Source organism: Thamnophis elegans, chromosome 3 (assembly GCF_009769535.1).
Source record: "Thamnophis elegans isolate rThaEle1 chromosome 3, rThaEle1.pri, whole genome shotgun sequence".
NCBI lineage: Eukaryota > Metazoa > Chordata > Lepidosauria > Squamata > Colubridae > Thamnophis > Thamnophis elegans.
Window position 1 is genome coordinate 41,271,452 of NC_045543.1, and position 16,132 is coordinate 41,287,583.

The following is a 16,132-nucleotide window of genomic DNA, read 5'->3' on the forward strand; positions in this document are numbered from 1 at the left end:
CAAACAGTATTTACTACAAAAAAAGTAATTAAGGATGTATTTCCCATAAATAAGGGTACAGTACAGAACATTTACAACACAGAGCCTGTTAGACCAAAACATCATAGGTTACGAATCTATAAGCAAAACAGGAAGCTTATACCACTCCCCACATTTCTTCAAAGGCTGTGGTGATTTTAGCACACGTCAAAGCAGCAGAGAGTGGATAGTTGCTGATAGAGATGGTCTTTTCTGTGTAGTCAACATTAAGCTAAAGGAGAACAATGGCAGTTAGTCAAGTTTCTAAAGTATATAGGTCACATTGTTTAATATCTACGTGAGAATATAAGTAGACAAATGATCTAACTTTCTGGAAAACAGTTTTCTGTCTGTAACTCTCTGTAAATTGGTGCACTCCAAAAAAAATCAACTCCATGATTAGTTGCCATTAGCACTGTCCCACTAGTATTCCCATTCCTCTTTATAGAAATGTACCAAGTTTACAGCACACGTTCTTAAGACACTTAATCCAGTTCTATAACAAAGGACAATATAGGTCAGTGATGGCGAACATTTTTCTGCTCGGGTGCCAAAAGGACATGTGCATGCGCAATAGCATGTTTGTGCATGCCCACACCCATAATGCAATGCTCTCCCTCCAGCGCATGCATGCACAATCCCCCCCCCTGTGCTACACACCCCCTGCATGCACACAGAGGCCTCACTGAAGCCTCCGGCTTTCCGGTAGCCACTTTGGGCCATTTTTCGCCCTCCCCAGGCTTCAGGAAAGCCTCCGGAGCCTGTGGATGGGGAAAAACGGGCCCTATGAGCCTACCCGAAGGAAGGGCCAAAATGGCCTCCCTCCGTCCTCTAGAAGGCCGAAAAAATCAGCTGGCCAGCACTGGAGCTGACATAGGGCAATGCCTCGTGTGCCCTCAGATATGACTCTGCATGCCAAATGTGGCACGTGTGCCATAGGTTCGCTATCACGCATATAGGTAGCCCTTGACTTAGACCAATTCATTTAGTGACTGTTCAAAGATACAAAAGCACTGAAAAATATAACATCATTTTTCATACTTACAACTGTTACAGCCTCCCCATAACCATTTATCAAAATTCAGATGCATGACAACTGACTCATATTTATGACAGTAGCTGTATCCTGAAGTCATGTTACCTTTTGCAACCTTCTGATAAGCAAAGTTAATGGAGAGGCCAAATCCAATTCAAAGCTGTGCTACTAACTTTAAAACTGCAGTGATTCACTTAACAAATGTGACAACAAAGATTGTAAAATGGGCAAAACTCACTCAACAAATGACTTGCTTAGCAACAGAAATTTTGGGGTCAATTGTGGTTGTAAATCAAGGGCTATCTGTATTACCTTTGCTGCCAGAACCTCAATTAAGATGGAGATGAGATGACTGGCTTGCAAATAAGAGAGTCTAAGAACATATACAGGCCTTACCGATCCATGAGCAAATGCTCCCACGATTATGGCTATAGGCTCTGAAGTAGGGACTAGGTCACGCATGTCTGTCACCTTGGGGGCTGAGAAAGAGGTGCCAATTTTTGTGCAGCCCACAGGGAGGTGATCTGTCACTGGGTTCTTTATCACCTACAGAAGAAAAGCTGGATTAAGTTGGTAATAGAAACATACCTAATTAATCTCTCTAGAATCATAGTAGAATTATTACCTTTAATAGCTTTTGAGGGCCATCAGCAGCTCTGACACTAAACTTATGCAGCAGCTGAACTAAGGAGAGACCAAGAAACATTGAGAATACAGAAGCACATATGGTTAATTGCTTGCAACTATCCCATACAAGCAGTGGTTATCAGAATATTTTCTATTTCCACAAACTAATGCATAATTCCAGTGGTGGGTTCTGGATCCCATCGCAACCGTTACACTGCACATGGGGCCGGGTGTCCTAGTTGTGCACATGCGGTGCTCACGCATGCACACGCCACCGCCATGCGACACCCAGCTGCTTGGCGGATGTTGCGCAAGTACTGCATGCTGTGTGCACGTGCTCACTTGGCCCGGTTGCGTTATAAACAGCTATGGAATGCGTGTGTGCGGGCCAAACAAGCCACCGTACTGGTATGGTGGCTGCTGCACCCGGCTACTATCGGTACGGCCATATGGGGCCGTACTGTCCGGAACCCACACTGCACAATTCACTACCTATTAATTAAATATGACCTGACAGGGAAAGCTAATATCCATTTATCAGCCCCAGAAAAGTAAAGTGATTTAATAAAATTACTTTAAACCCAGATGATGGCTCTCTAGCCTTCCTATCAGACCAATTGACTGATAAAATGCAGAATCATACAGAAAGCCAGGTTGTCTACCCATTAAGAGATCGCATGGATTCACATTTGCAATGTAAAACACAACTGACTGTAAGACTCAGGACTATATATGGAGCTTTTGACCCTTTTAAAAATAGTGCCACATGGTAAAATGTTAATCACATAAATGTAAAATAGATGGAACATAATCATATCCATGTATTTAGTTCAATTATAATTACATGTAAACTACAATGAACTTTAACTTTTTATTGTTCAATCCCCAGGATAATTCCAACCCTTTGCTTGATCCTGTTTAAGATCCTACTTCTTGTACTAAATACAAAATATCTTATACTTCCACACTCAACAAAAATGCAAATATGTTCCAGAAACAGTACTGTAAAATCCATTGTTTTAGTATGTTACACTAAATGATGGACAGGTTATAAGATAACATTTCCAGGAGATATAACTATATAGACTACCCCATATAAACATTCTGCAAGACAGTGTGCACCTGTATCAGTAAAAGATCCCAAACTAGACTAGTTTAATAGTCAACAAAGATCCACAGACAAACATTGCTCAGTATACTTAATTCAGGGTGGTGTATCTTAGTTGCATTTCTTACCCATAAGACCACAAAAACGATCAAAGGTGCGAGGAATTCTTGTCTGTGGATTGACTTCAATAAGAACGTTTTTTTCTGTATGGATATATACTTGGAGAAGGCCAGCTCGATTCAAAGGACTATCCATGAGCATCAAGAGGCTCTAAATTAAAAAAAAAAAGAATTATCAGCATTAGTTTCTTGCCTTTTCATTTATGTAACTTCCCAATTCCTATTTCAGAAACAGAGGTGGGCCATAAAACTGGACTTAAACCTGCATAGAATACCTGATGGGTGATGTCTGGTCGAACTCCTCCAGGGTCTCTGCCATTCCTCAGAAGCAAGGATTTATGCTTGTCACAATTAAGCAATTCATATGTTTTCCCAACCTTAAAGCAATAAAACAGTGCCAAATTAGGAAAAGCTCCCATCCATACTACAAGATAAATTTTTCTAGGTGGCTTCTGAACAGTCTGATTCTACACCATTGGTTCATGAGCAAGAGACATTTATGTTCTGTATCGCGCATCTTATGACACTCCATAAGTTGAATTTGTGGGAGGAAGTGGCAATTTTATTTCTCAATAGAATCTTTACTCTTAGTCTGACACAGTATTTTCAGAAACTAAGACCTCTGCATCCCATACTAAGTTATGACCCTAAATGCTGCCATCAGAATAGGATCTTTGTCCCGCGCACAGATTAAATTACCCAACGTATTTCAGGGAAAGGTGAAGCAGCCACTCCCGCCCAACCCGAAGCAGCTTTTGACTTCGGCGACTGCTTCGGAAGGGAAGTTTAAAGCCGCTTCGCCTCCCGGACCCTCCTCCGTACTTTTCTTCCCCGGGCTTCAAAGTTTGCCCAACACTCTCCCGGACAGCGGACAGCAGCGCCTACCCCGCACCTTGACGCTCTCCAGAGACGCCCCCTCCAGGATCACCACCAGCCGCCTCTTCCCGGCCCGGCGGGGATCAAACCCCTCGCCGTCCGCAGAGCCTCCCTCCGCATGGGGACGCTTCCTCGCGGGGCTCGCCGCCATCTTTAAAGAGGCGACCTCGCGCCTTTCTCCACGGGCTCAGCGGCTTCCTCTTCCAGGGTCAGCCACTTCCTGTTCCCCAACTGTCCTTTCGCATCAAGGCGCTCGAGCAGCCCCGTATGGAAACCAAGCCCCGCGTTTCCAGAGGGGCCGAGGCCGCAAATGAACAAACGCCACTAGGCTTCCGGGGTTCGAAGGACATTAGCCGCCTCGGGGCGCTCGAAGGCCACGCTTGCGCCAGGGAAAAACCCCTTCCGGCCGCGGCCGCCTGCCCCGGAAGTGCTTTTTCGGAGCCCGCCGTTTCCTGTGTCCTTCTCTCCGGCGCGGCGGCGTGACTGGCGAACGAGGGTGAGGGTTGGTTGTCCTCGGAGGCGGCTGCCGCAAGGTTTTCTGAGTGCAGCAACTGTAGCGTTTTTAGAGCCTGCTGCTCCGAGGATAAATTCTCTTTAGTGAAAGGGCCGCAGGCATGTCGGGGAAGGGAGCGGCTGATTGATTCGGTGCTTTAATAATGAGACCGTTCAGACAAGGGGCGGGCTGCGGAATGGGGGGATTTTATTCATGATTTAACTGCTGTGCTGAACGAAGTCAGTGGGGGCTGAATTCGTCTGCATTACCCCGGGGTGCAACTTCTGCACGAGGTGATGTTTCTTAATGAAAACTTAACTTTTGCTTCCTAGCGTTAAGAAGAGCTGCTTTATCATAACACACACACACACACACACACACACACACACAACCTTTATGGTTAGCATTGCTCGTGTTGATGTGGTTCTCAGTGCAGAATTCTTTATCCCGAGATAATTGCATACCTAAAATACTTTAAGCACACCAGTCCACTTCTTCTCCAAACTTAATCAGATTAATTTTGCAGAATTGTGTAATTGTATAATAGTGAACCTGCCTCCATAATAAGGTTGCCATGGCTCAGAGCCTGAAGGACTTTGCTGGCCGCCTGCCTACTGGCCCGCGTGGGATGAGCACCGCTTTAAAGTTGCTCTTGGGTGCTGGAGCTGCAGCCTATGGAATCCGGGAGTCTGTCTTTACAGGTAAGGTAACTTTTATTCTAATTCTTTAACCTCTTTCTTTTGTTCAACTGTTGATGATAACACCAGAATGCTTTTGATTTCTGCAGTGGAAGGGGGTCAAAGAGCAATATTCTTCAACCGCATTGGTGGAGTTCAGCAGGATACAATTCTTTCAGAGGGACTTCATTTCAGGTACTCATCTAGGGCAGGGGTGTCAAACTCACATTGTCATGGCGGTGTCACATGATGTATTGAGACTTTCCCTCCTTCACTAAACGGGGTGTGTGGGCATGGCTAACACAAGACGTATCTAGCACGCAGGCCAGGAGTTTGACAACCCCGGTCTAGGGGATTGGGTGGTGTAGTAGGAAAAAAAAAAGTATTTAATGGAATTTCAAACCAATATTATTGTCATACCAACGTTTCCAAATATATCCTCTTTCCCCCAAATTTAATTTGACATTACTTTAGCTTGGCAAGATATTTTTTAAGTTTCCCTGAAGAAAACCCTCACATTGATATAATTTCTGTTTTTGTTAAAATAGTGCTCTTAAAATCTTCAGAATTTTTTTTCATTAAAGTGTAAGGTGTAAGTTATGTGGTAATATTTATATCTCCAAGTAAGAGGCATAGGATATTTTTTTTTACATCTCATTCAGTTATAATCATTGCTAATCTCCATAGAATTCCTTGGTTCCAGTATCCAATAATTTATGATATTCGAGCCCGGCCCCGCAAAATTTCTTCACCAACAGGGTCCAAAGGTAAGAATACAATTGTTACTTCCTAAGTAGTCAGGAGTATGTATGTAGATGTTTCTCTATCTTTAGTCTTTATAACAATGCTGCAATGAAGCTTGTACCAAGGATGATGTCACAGAATCATTGAAATCTATGAGTGGTGCATTGTGAGGTTTCTGCTTCCATAATTTTGAGTTTTGCATTTTGACATCCTTCTGTTTGTACTTCATGGAAGAGCATACAGTTCTCTGGGCATAATGTAAATTAAGGACCTCAGAATACCTGATTCTGGGTGATGTAATTGGATATATATAATCAGACTTGAAAAATAAAATAGAATGCACTCTAGAGATTGTGGTTGACTTTGTTTCTTCTCTAGATCTGCAGATGGTGAATATTTCCTTGCGTGTTCTATCAAGACCCAATGCTGCAGAATTGCCCAGCTTATATCAGCGACTTGGACTAGACTATGAAGAACGGGTTCTTCCTTCCATTGTGAATGAAGTACTCAAAAGTGTGGTAGCAAAGTTTAATGCGTCACAGCTCATTACCCAACGAGCTCAGGTTTGTCCTTTTCTGATACCAGACCTGTCTTCCTGCACTTAATCCTACTTTTCACCTACTTTGCAGATGATTTATGTATTAAACAATTATTTAGGGAACAAATGAGATCTTTTGCAAGTTTCCTTTAGACAAGAAGTTTAGTGAGATTTATTCTAACTTGGTAGCAGATGTGCACAGACGAATAGTGCAATGTGACTGCAAAAATAGCAAATGTAGTTTTAAAATATTTTTATTCTGCTTTGTTCAGATCCTGCATTAATTATTAAGCCCAGTTCTTTTTTCCACAAGTTTTCATTTTATTCAAAACAAGGTTAAAATACAAAATACAGAACTAAAATAAATAAAACCAGAAGGACAAAAAAAACCACAAAACACAAAAGAATCAAAGTATTAAAAAGGGGCCTCAAAAAGACATTGTACACACATTAGCCCCTCTAGTTGAATACTGATTAATATATTACTATAACATTTCCTACCCCTTGCAAAACAAAGCCCTCAAAAAGTTTAAACTACTAAATCTATTTGCAACTTGTTGACCTGTTTTCATGAAGTTATATTAATGACCAAGTAGTTAACAGAAAAAAACGATATTAGTAAAATAATAAAAGTTTCAAAGCTCTCTGTTAACAGGCTATTATTGCAATCGACTTGTAAAGAACTTATCATGGCATCTATCCCAATTCATCCCAAAAGTTATAAAGAAATCCTCCTGGAACAAATATCCTATGTTTGTTTCTTAATATCCTCTCTAGTCAATTGTTGTTTAATTAAAAATAGTAAATTCAGTCTCCAAAATAGGTCTTATCTTTTAATCCAAGTGCAAGAAGAAGTAATTGCCAATGAACTGTAATAAATCCATCCAGTCTTCCTCAGACTTTGTAGGAATCTCTCCTTTGAAGTCAAAGCCAAGTTGAAAGAATTTGCAGAGTTAAACTTCAAAGCAGCAGATAAAATCCACTTTGCTGGTTCTCTAGCTATGGAATTATCTCTTTGATCTGGAACTGGATCAAAGTCCTTTTGTGTATTTTCAGATAAAGCTTTAGATCAGTGTTTCTCAACCTTGGCAACTTGAAGATGTCCGGACTTCAACTCCCAGAATTTTGGGAGTTGAAGTCCAGACATCTTCAAATTGCCAAGGTTGAGAAACACTGCTTTAGATATTAATATTCTTTTAACAATTATAAAAATTTGTCATGTTTTCGAGAGGAATCCAGCTAGGAGCTTCACATCTCCCCATCCTGTTTTCTTAGGTTTTAGAAATTGTTCAGCCATCTTAATCTTTGAAACTTAGCCAAGGAACAAGTATGTTTGCCTTTATATTTCAATCCAAGATTATAAGAAAAATTCAGTGGAAATAAAACTCCAGGTGCTTTGCAAATTCACAAAATACAGAAACCAGTGGTGAGAGTCTGAGAACTCTTCAACCCCCAGCTAAACGTGGTGTTTTCCATATGGAAGGGGCAGAAGTTATCCAAGAACAACATATATCTAAAGAAAAGAGAGAGAAAAAGCAATTAAGAGTTCATCAAGGGGTTGAAATAAATCAACACCCAACCGTTAATCAACGTTTAAAAGAATAAATAAAATAAAACAAGTCAAAAAGTAAAAGTTAATGTTCCAGTGTGGTTACAAAACGAAGCTGCTTGAAAGGAAGATGGATACACCCAATGACTTAGGGGGAATTAAAATCTTCAAGATCCTCCTTGCCCATTGAGTCAACTATCATTCAAAAGTTTTCTTGGCTCACTTCTAAGTGCTCCTGTTCAAAATCAGGGAGCAGTACTGCCAAAGAATAACTTTAGCAGTGAAATTAGCACATCATCGGTAAGAGAAAAAAGGAACTTACTATGCAGCAGTCATCTTGAAAAGCCAGCATTAAGCCAAGTTATTTAAGAATTATGGCCATCGATTTAGAAAAACTTAAGGTAAGAATTTACAAAACAAATAAGGTCAGAAAAAGGCAATGAGGACCAGTGGGTAATTAGAAACAAGGTATTATAAAAAGACTGAAATGATATCTAACATTTAGTCTTTAAAAGAGAAAAGTGAAGGGGATATGATAGCACCTTTCTGATATCTGAAAAGCTGACATTGAGAAAAAAACACTTTAAAGGACAGTTCTGGTTTATGGCTTTTTAAGTTTATTTATTAGATTTAAATGTTGTCCATCCCACTATCCAAAATTAGAGGAAGGTATATTTAAATATCAAATGATAAGAGCAATTTAACAGTAGAATCAAATCAGACAGGTGATGGAATCCTCTTGCTGAGATGTGTTGGAGCATGAGGGTATAGCTTCTACCAAAGGGATAGTACAAGGATTTAAATGGCTACTTCAGCAACATGATTCTATGACTTTTATGATTTTGTGACTTTTTCTGGGCAAAGGGAAATTCCTTGAGCAAGAACTATAGGTTTATTTTTTCAGGTATCTTTGCTTATTCGACGGGACCTGACAGAGCGAGCAAAGGATTTTAGCCTTATATTGGATGATGTAGCTATCACAGAATTGAGTTTTAGCCGAGAATACACAGCAGCAGTTGAAGCCAAGCAAGTGGGTGAGTTGGTGCTTAAGTTAAAGGAAACTCTAACAGCTGGAGAAACCAGAAAAAAGAAGACTGGGTTTGAAAATAAGGTCATGTTAGCAAAGGGCTGCAGGGAAAAACATTCCTGAAAAATTCTTTCAACACACGAGAGGCAGGTGGGCAGCTGCTCAAAATATTGGTAAGTTCTGTACTAACCAATTCTCCTGTTACGATCCAGAATAGGATGTATGCAGTCCACCTTGAGTTTCTGAGTGCACAGATGCACACAGATGTAACAGGAGAGAACAGAAATGCACAAAAGTATATTTATGTAGCATACTACTTTGTTATATAGGAACAGACACCACCTATGGGTTACTGCTGGTAAGAAGATTGACCAGAACACTAGAAGGCACACTCAACATCATTTTTAATTGCCTGTTTTTCTGAAGGAGGGCTGTTTATTCCATGATTCACGTACATCTTATTGAAGCTTCGGATGAGAATCCTTTCAGACAGGTTTTGCTGCAAGCCTGGGTGGTCATTTGAACCATTTGCTTTTACAGTTGCCACAGACTGTAGCACAAGCCACCTATATTATGTCAACTCCTGTCTTTGGTCCTTTTGTCTTTTGCTTTCTGTGGCAGACATACTTTCCCCCTCTGTCCTCAATTCCTGCTCTTCCTGTCTGCTGAATTGGATTCCAGATTATCCACAGAAGACCATCTGTGGTTTAATCTCAGATCACTCAGCGGTTGGGGTTTTTCCATTTTGTTTGATAAGAAATCAATTTAACTTGAAGATGAGCTAGAGTGAAATATTGAGACCATTACATTAATTGAATTTACTTCCCACATAATTTTATAAGAGACAGGGTGTAAGTGTAAATCAGTTAATTTTAAAGTTGAATATTCTAAAAGTATTTTTTAAAGTGAGATCAGTTTAATGCGAGTCATACTGTAATTTGATGAAAGCAATTGGAAGAATTGAATAACTATTTAAATGGTTTGGTTCTTGTTTTAAATTGAGATTCTATAAATGGTCAATCTCACTATCTTTTATTATGCTTGATTGCACAGCAAGATGTTTAGACTGAATTTGGTATTTTTATTCACCTATCTGTGTTTTCTTTTTTGTAGTATTATTAGTTCAGTATTATTTTCATATAAATATTTGGGGGTTGATGAAAATCTAAAACTTTATGAAGCCGTTGATGAATTGAAGAGTTTGGGGAGACCTGTTTCAAATAAAGAATAAATATTTATGTATTTATTGTAATACGTAATCCATTGTAATACTAGCTGGGTGACATTGTGGCTGTCGCTGACCGTCAGTCTAATTTACCTCACAGGATTGTGAGGAAAATAGGAATATTAGATAAATTCACTGGCGGGAGTTGTTTATAAAAATAATAAAATAAATAATAAAGGCAGAATATAAAATTAAAGACTATCTAAAAAGCTAGAGATTTACATTTGGCTTTCCAAGCTGAAAAGTCCAGTAATTTATTTGTGACTGAATCTATAATAAATACCATAAGTAATTAGCAACATCTTTTATTATGCTTGATTGCACAGCAAGATGTTTAGACTGAATTTGGTATTTTTATTCACCTATCTGTGTTTTCTTTTTTGTAGTATTATTAGTTCAGTATTATTTTCATATAAATATTTGGGGGTTGATGAAAATCTAAAACTTTATGAAGCCGTTGATGAATTGAAGAGTTTGGGGAGACCTGTTTCAAATAAAGAATAAATATTTATGTATTTATTGTAATACGTAATCCATTGTAATACTAGCTGGGTGACATTGTGGCTGTCGCTGACCGTCAGTCTAATTTACCTCACAGGATTGTGAGGAAAATAGGAATATTAGATAAATTCACTGGCGGGAGTTGTTTATAAAAATAATAAAGGCAGAATATAAAATTAAAGACTATCTAAAAAGCTAGAGATTTACATTTGGCTTTCCAAGCTGAAAAGTCCAGTAATTTATTTGTGACTGAATCTATAATAAATACCATAAGTAATTAGCAACATCTGGCATTTCCACATGTGTATTACATGACTTTGGTTCTTGCCAAGATGCTAATTTTTCTCTGTATTCTAGCCCAACAGGAGGCTCAGAGAGCACAATTCCTTGTGGAAAAAGCAAAGCAAGAACAAAGGCAGAAGATTGTTCAGGCTGAAGGTGAAGCCACAGCTGCTAAAATGATATCCTTGCTTTGATGTGAGAGGGAAAGATTGCTATAGGTTTCAGGCACTTTGGATGCAGCAGTAGAATGCAAGAGCACGCTAATCTTCACATAGCGTGGTTTCAGGTAAAGTGATGGAGCTTAAACATAGCTGAGGGGGTGGCAAAAGAGGGGCCTGAGTTCAAAACTTTTAAGAAATGTAACCTTAACTGATTACTCAAATTGGAGAAGCCCTCAGCAAGAACCCAGGTTACATCAAGCTGCGCAAGATCCGTGCTGCCCAGAATATCTCCAAAACGGTGAGTATTAGACTAGTGGATTCGCTTTTATGTATGTATGTATGTATACACACACCAGTGGTGTGTTGCAGGTGGTACCAGAGCCTGCCCGGTGCACCAGGTACTGTTCCGGTACAGTGCTCCAGAGGGCCCACCCGCCCACCCGAGCTCCTTACCTGTTCTTTAAAGCCTTCGGTGCTTACGTGCACGCTCAAGCCGCATACAACACCTGCGTGACGCTCCGCCAAGCAGCTGGAGCGTCGCGGAGGCTTGCAGAGGCCTCGCTGGTAGGTACGATGCATGCGCGCGCCATGCACATCCATGTAGGCAACACTGGGCCCGTTCTAACTGTACCAGTTGGAATGGGATCCGGAATCCACCACTGACACACACACACACACACGTCCACGCTCAGCTGCTGCTTTTGCATTGTACCAGGCCAAGTGATGAATCCAAGGCGAATATGATATGCTTCTCCTGATGTTCATTTTTGCCATCAGAGCCTGCTGATCTCCCCATCTTAGCAAGAACCAAGAAGACTTTGACTCTTGTTGTGAGAGCAGGCTGACATCATTTCAGTGGGCTATATCCAGTCGTGGTCACTTGCAGAACATGTGTCACACACTAGGAAAAGCCTCACAGCAGGAACAAAAACAGATGGAGAAGCAGAATGAATTTGGGCATTTGGAGTACTGATGGACCTGGATCTATCTGAAATTTGTGACAGGAAACAAATTAAAATTCCACGCCCATTGTCTGTTCTGGGATCTGATCAAACAGAGCCCATACTGAGGACATCAAAAGAATTAATTTCAAAAGGGAAGAGATAATTTTGTCGTAGCATGCTTCTATGGAGATCTTGCTTTTTTTCTTGTGCATGGTGACTCATAGTTTAGTTGCTATTACATCAGTCTTTCCCAATCCACTCCATTCTGGATACACTACACTTCAGTATGTTCCTGCACCATGCTTGAAGGGGATCATGGGAATTAAAACTGCAAATCCCTGGGGGGGGATGAAATTAGGGTAGGATCCTCTAAATATTGAAAGAAACTTCTGTGCTTAGGTATGTTTCTGCCAGCCCCCCTCCCCCACCAATGTATTTCAGGATCTTTGCTAACTGCCTTTTTTATCCACTGAACTTTTACAGATTGCATCGTCTCAAAACCGTGTGTATCTTACAGCTGACAATTTAGTGCTTAATCTACAGGATGAAGGTTTTACAAGGTGAGTGGCTTGTGAATATCCAAGTAGCTGATCTACAGACTCTTCCCCAGTGATGAGTTGTAGTTTAAGATTATTTAGAAAAAGTTAAGAAGACTGCAGTTCCTCTGGAAAAGTGGTGGGATGGGGACTAGGAAGCTGTTTATTTTATGGTGCTTGTTTGAAGAAGAGCAAAGAGCAAATAATATATCTTGCTCTCTGCATGTAGCATAAGGGAGATTCAGTTCCCTAAACATGTCATAACACGGAGGTGCAGCAGGCATTGTAAATTTTTCTAATCCTTTTTTTCCCTCTGTCCTCTCTCTTCTGGTGCTACTATGTGTTGATCCGGATCCAGAGGAAGGTAAGACACAACATTATTTCATACATTCTTTAATTTGAGAAAATGACTTGAAGTTATTTCTGATTCATTTGGTAACGCTACGTGTTATATTTATAAAAGCTGTAGGCGGTAGATATTGCAGCATCTGCTGTTTGGAATACACAGTCCCACTCTTGTGAGAGTGAAAAAGAAGTTCTTGTTCTGAGAAGGCATCAACTGAAATGGTGCTTTTTTCCTCTGATGTCTTTATGTGTTTCCATACACAACTAATTAAACCTTAATTAGTTAAGTCTTGATGAATTATCTTCCTAGATTTTGAGAGATGTAAAACAGAACTATGGCAAATATGGAGTCATTTAGAGTACTGGGAATTATAGTGGTGAGGAGAGAAGTCCACAGAAAGTATGACATGGGATTGGCTTCTCTTGATCAGTATGTCTGTATAGCTGTTTGATGAGATTTTACAGTTTAAAAAAAGAATCTACATAAGAATAAGTTTGGGCTCTTTGTAGATTGTGGAACCTTGTTAGGTTAAACTCCCTGGTGCATGAACAGTCTCCCACAGTTGCTCAATTCTAGCTTTTATAGGCAACCACAGGGCCTGTGAATTTAATAAGAGTTGTCTAGATGGGTTTTGCTTAGTTTTTTCCCACCCAGGCAGGCTATTTTTCTGATCCCAACTTTTGATTCTCCCTTGAGAAAGTCACTTTATGAAAAAATGTTAAGGTCCACATGCTTTTTTATTTCTACGGAGAAATCTTGAACCAACAAATACTGGAGTCAAGAGGAGATGAAGCCTCCACTCTTCCTTTTTCTTCTGCTGAAAATAGAAAGTGCTTTTCAGCTGAAACTGGATGGAAAGTTGCTCTGTGTCCAGCTTGACCAAGCACTCCATCCAGGGTACAGAAATGTCATTGTCATCTCCAAAGTACAATACATTTGTGAATTCAAAGCTTTCTTTTCTCCAGCCTAATATTATTACAAAGTTATTGTACTTGCTTTCAAACTGTAGAAAGTGAAATGCCAAAATGAACAAACTAGATATAGCTTCCCAGAACATCTATGACAGCAACCTTTAGCTGGTGATCCAGTTCCGTTAATAGTTTCTTGGCATCTAGGTGTTCATAAAAGTACAGAAGAAGGACCCATAGTTTGGCATCTTCATATGAATTGAGCAGATCTCAACATTTATCTAAAAAAAGATATGTAGTTTAGAATGTAGTTTGAAATGTTATGTGCCCGTACTATATTTAAGAAGAATCTTTTATATAAAACATGTATTCATTAATATAGTAAGCTGCTACCTTTATGTTTCATTTGGGGTTTTCTTTCTTTTTAATAGCGCTTGATGATTTATAAACCACCCAGATTTGTTAAAAGTCAAGTTGCATATAACATTGCTAATGATGATGCAATGATTATGACATTAGGACAAAATGTTGAAAAAATTGGAAGGAATATGTTCAAGAACAGCTTGTTATAGTCTTCCATAAATGAAATTTAAAAAAAGAAAAGGAAGGTTTTCTAGTGGTTCCATTCTTAGCATTTTTCATTTAAATGACTATGAGTCAGTCAGGCAAGGTTAGGTTAGAAAAGGATTCTGAGTAAATTTCTCAGACATTGGACATCATTGTCTTTCTTCCCTTAATGAAACCAGTTACCCAAAGTTATGAGTTAATTTACCTTTACTCCCATCATGGAGCAGGCTGAAGAAAAATAGAAAAAATACAGAATTTCTATATCTAAACAACAATTACAAAATGTTATAGAAATTAAACAATAGCGTAGGACAAATATGCTTTTCTGTCTCAAAGAATTAATCCACCAAATTACATATATATGTTTAAATCCTTAATTACTCTTGTTCTGTGTTAATCATAAAAATTAAGGCTTGATTTCATGCTTGGTCTCCAAGCCCATATTGTGGTACATTTCTCACAGTTCTTTGTTATGTCTTTGTTTCTCTTCCAGCGACAGTCTTCTCATCAAACAAAAGTAATGAACAAGTAATTCAAGTAATGAAACATTGATTGCCTCCTTGAACCATGCAGATGACTGACAGAATGAGAATTCTGGGCTTTTGGATACTGTACCTTTGAGGCCCATAAATATTCTCTTGGGATTTCTTTTTAGTTGTCATCCTCACCCTTGTCAACTTCCCAACTCATCCTTCCCTGAAGGACCTTTTCTAGCTAATATGGCCCCATTTTTCTGAGAATATCAACAATAGGAATTGGCATTATTGAATGGCGTTCCCTTAGATACTTAATCCCATCCTGATGGATCAGATGTTTAGATGGGAGAAACAGGGTTGCGTTTTGCAATTTTCTCTTATCCAGGCTGATTTTTTTAAGTAGATCAAATTGTTGCTGTTAAGTTTCTGATGGGTCTGTGTCATGCCTTATATATAAAAAATCCCTGGCTCTTCCATTTTTCATTTCTGACTTACTTTTCCATTCCTTGTTCCCTATTGAACATCTCATCTCAGGAATAGATGGGTCACAGGACTTTTGCAAGTGCTGTGATACTTCATCTATGTAACTTCGGTTGCCTTGTGATTCACATCTTTATCAAATAAAATCAGGTCCAAAATTCATTCTGATACTGCTATGTTTGTTTTCTTTTTTAAGGGATGGATTTCTTTCACCAGACAGTACTTACACAAAAGGAGAAAAATTATCCATTTGAATACTTTTAAAGATCAGTTCACAGTAACATCTACTTGTGTTAAAGCATGTGTGTAGTTGTGAGAAAATGGAGAGCAGGTTCCAGTGTGCTGCTGTAGTTCTCAGTAGAGACGGGGGTTTTCCCCATCTTCTTTCAGAGTAGTTGAATTTTCCGCTTTCCATATCAGCTTTTGACCTATTTGGAGGTGCTTTGCCATTGCCTTTTTCCTAGGGTGGAGAGAAAGACTAGCCCATAGCCACACAGTTAGCTTGGGGGGGGGGGGGGCACTAAAGACGAGTTCTCAATTTCAAACCTGCCTTTAACCACCAACTGGTTCTTGAATGATGCTTGACCAAACTGCATAACCATACCACCCACTGACATAAAGCCGATCAATCATGCTTCACAAGCTACCACAGACTTGATTAAAAATCTGCTATATGCAATAACAAAGTATTGGCCAGAAGGGGGTTGAATGTCTGGTTAACTTTTCTTTTGCTATTATCTTGAGGAGAATTCTTCAGATTAAGAGAAAATCTTATTTGCTGGTAGATAGTTTCAGAGTTTTTATTTTAAAATAAGTACATTATTTTCTCTAAATGAAAACACTACATAAATAGCTACCAGTGTCTGTAAAAAGGAATAATCTAATGTGGTAATT

The 16,132-nt window shown here is 39.4% G+C and overlaps 2 protein-coding genes across 5 annotated transcripts; one reads left to right on the forward strand and one right to left on the reverse strand.

Moving 5' to 3' along the window:
• Positions 1 to 20: 20 nt before the first annotated feature.
• EMG1 (EMG1 N1-specific pseudouridine methyltransferase) lies at positions 21 to 4,125 on the reverse strand. Its single transcript, XM_032213047.1, has 6 exons — positions 3,801 to 4,125; positions 3,184 to 3,285; positions 2,918 to 3,059; positions 1,680 to 1,738; positions 1,451 to 1,600; positions 21 to 250 (listed from the first exon to the last, which is right to left on the reverse strand). The coding sequence occupies exons 1-6, from the start codon at positions 3,933 to 3,935 to the stop codon at positions 137 to 139; spliced, it is 702 nt and encodes a 233-aa protein (XP_032068938.1). The 5' UTR covers positions 3,936 to 4,125; the 3' UTR covers positions 21 to 136.
• A 76-nt stretch (positions 4,126 to 4,201) lies between these two features.
• PHB2 (prohibitin 2) lies at positions 4,202 to 15,400 on the forward strand. 4 transcript variants are annotated; one of them, XM_032213043.1, is made up of 11 exons: positions 4,202 to 4,280; positions 4,804 to 4,978; positions 5,065 to 5,149; positions 5,642 to 5,721; positions 6,077 to 6,261; positions 8,690 to 8,819; positions 10,896 to 10,999; positions 11,202 to 11,279; positions 12,409 to 12,485; positions 12,820 to 12,825; positions 14,776 to 15,400. In XM_032213043.1, the coding sequence occupies exons 2-11, from the start codon at positions 4,852 to 4,854 to the stop codon at positions 14,801 to 14,803; spliced, it is 900 nt and encodes a 299-aa protein (XP_032068934.1). In that variant the 5' UTR covers positions 4,202 to 4,280; positions 4,804 to 4,851; the 3' UTR covers positions 14,804 to 15,400. The 4 variants fall into 4 exon arrangements, with proteins under 4 accessions (XP_032068934.1, XP_032068935.1, XP_032068936.1 ...); XM_032213044.1 differs by having other exon boundaries at positions 4,846 to 4,978; XM_032213045.1 differs by having other exon boundaries at positions 4,224 to 4,280; positions 4,825 to 4,978.
• The last annotated feature ends 732 nt before the right edge of the window (positions 15,401 to 16,132 follow it).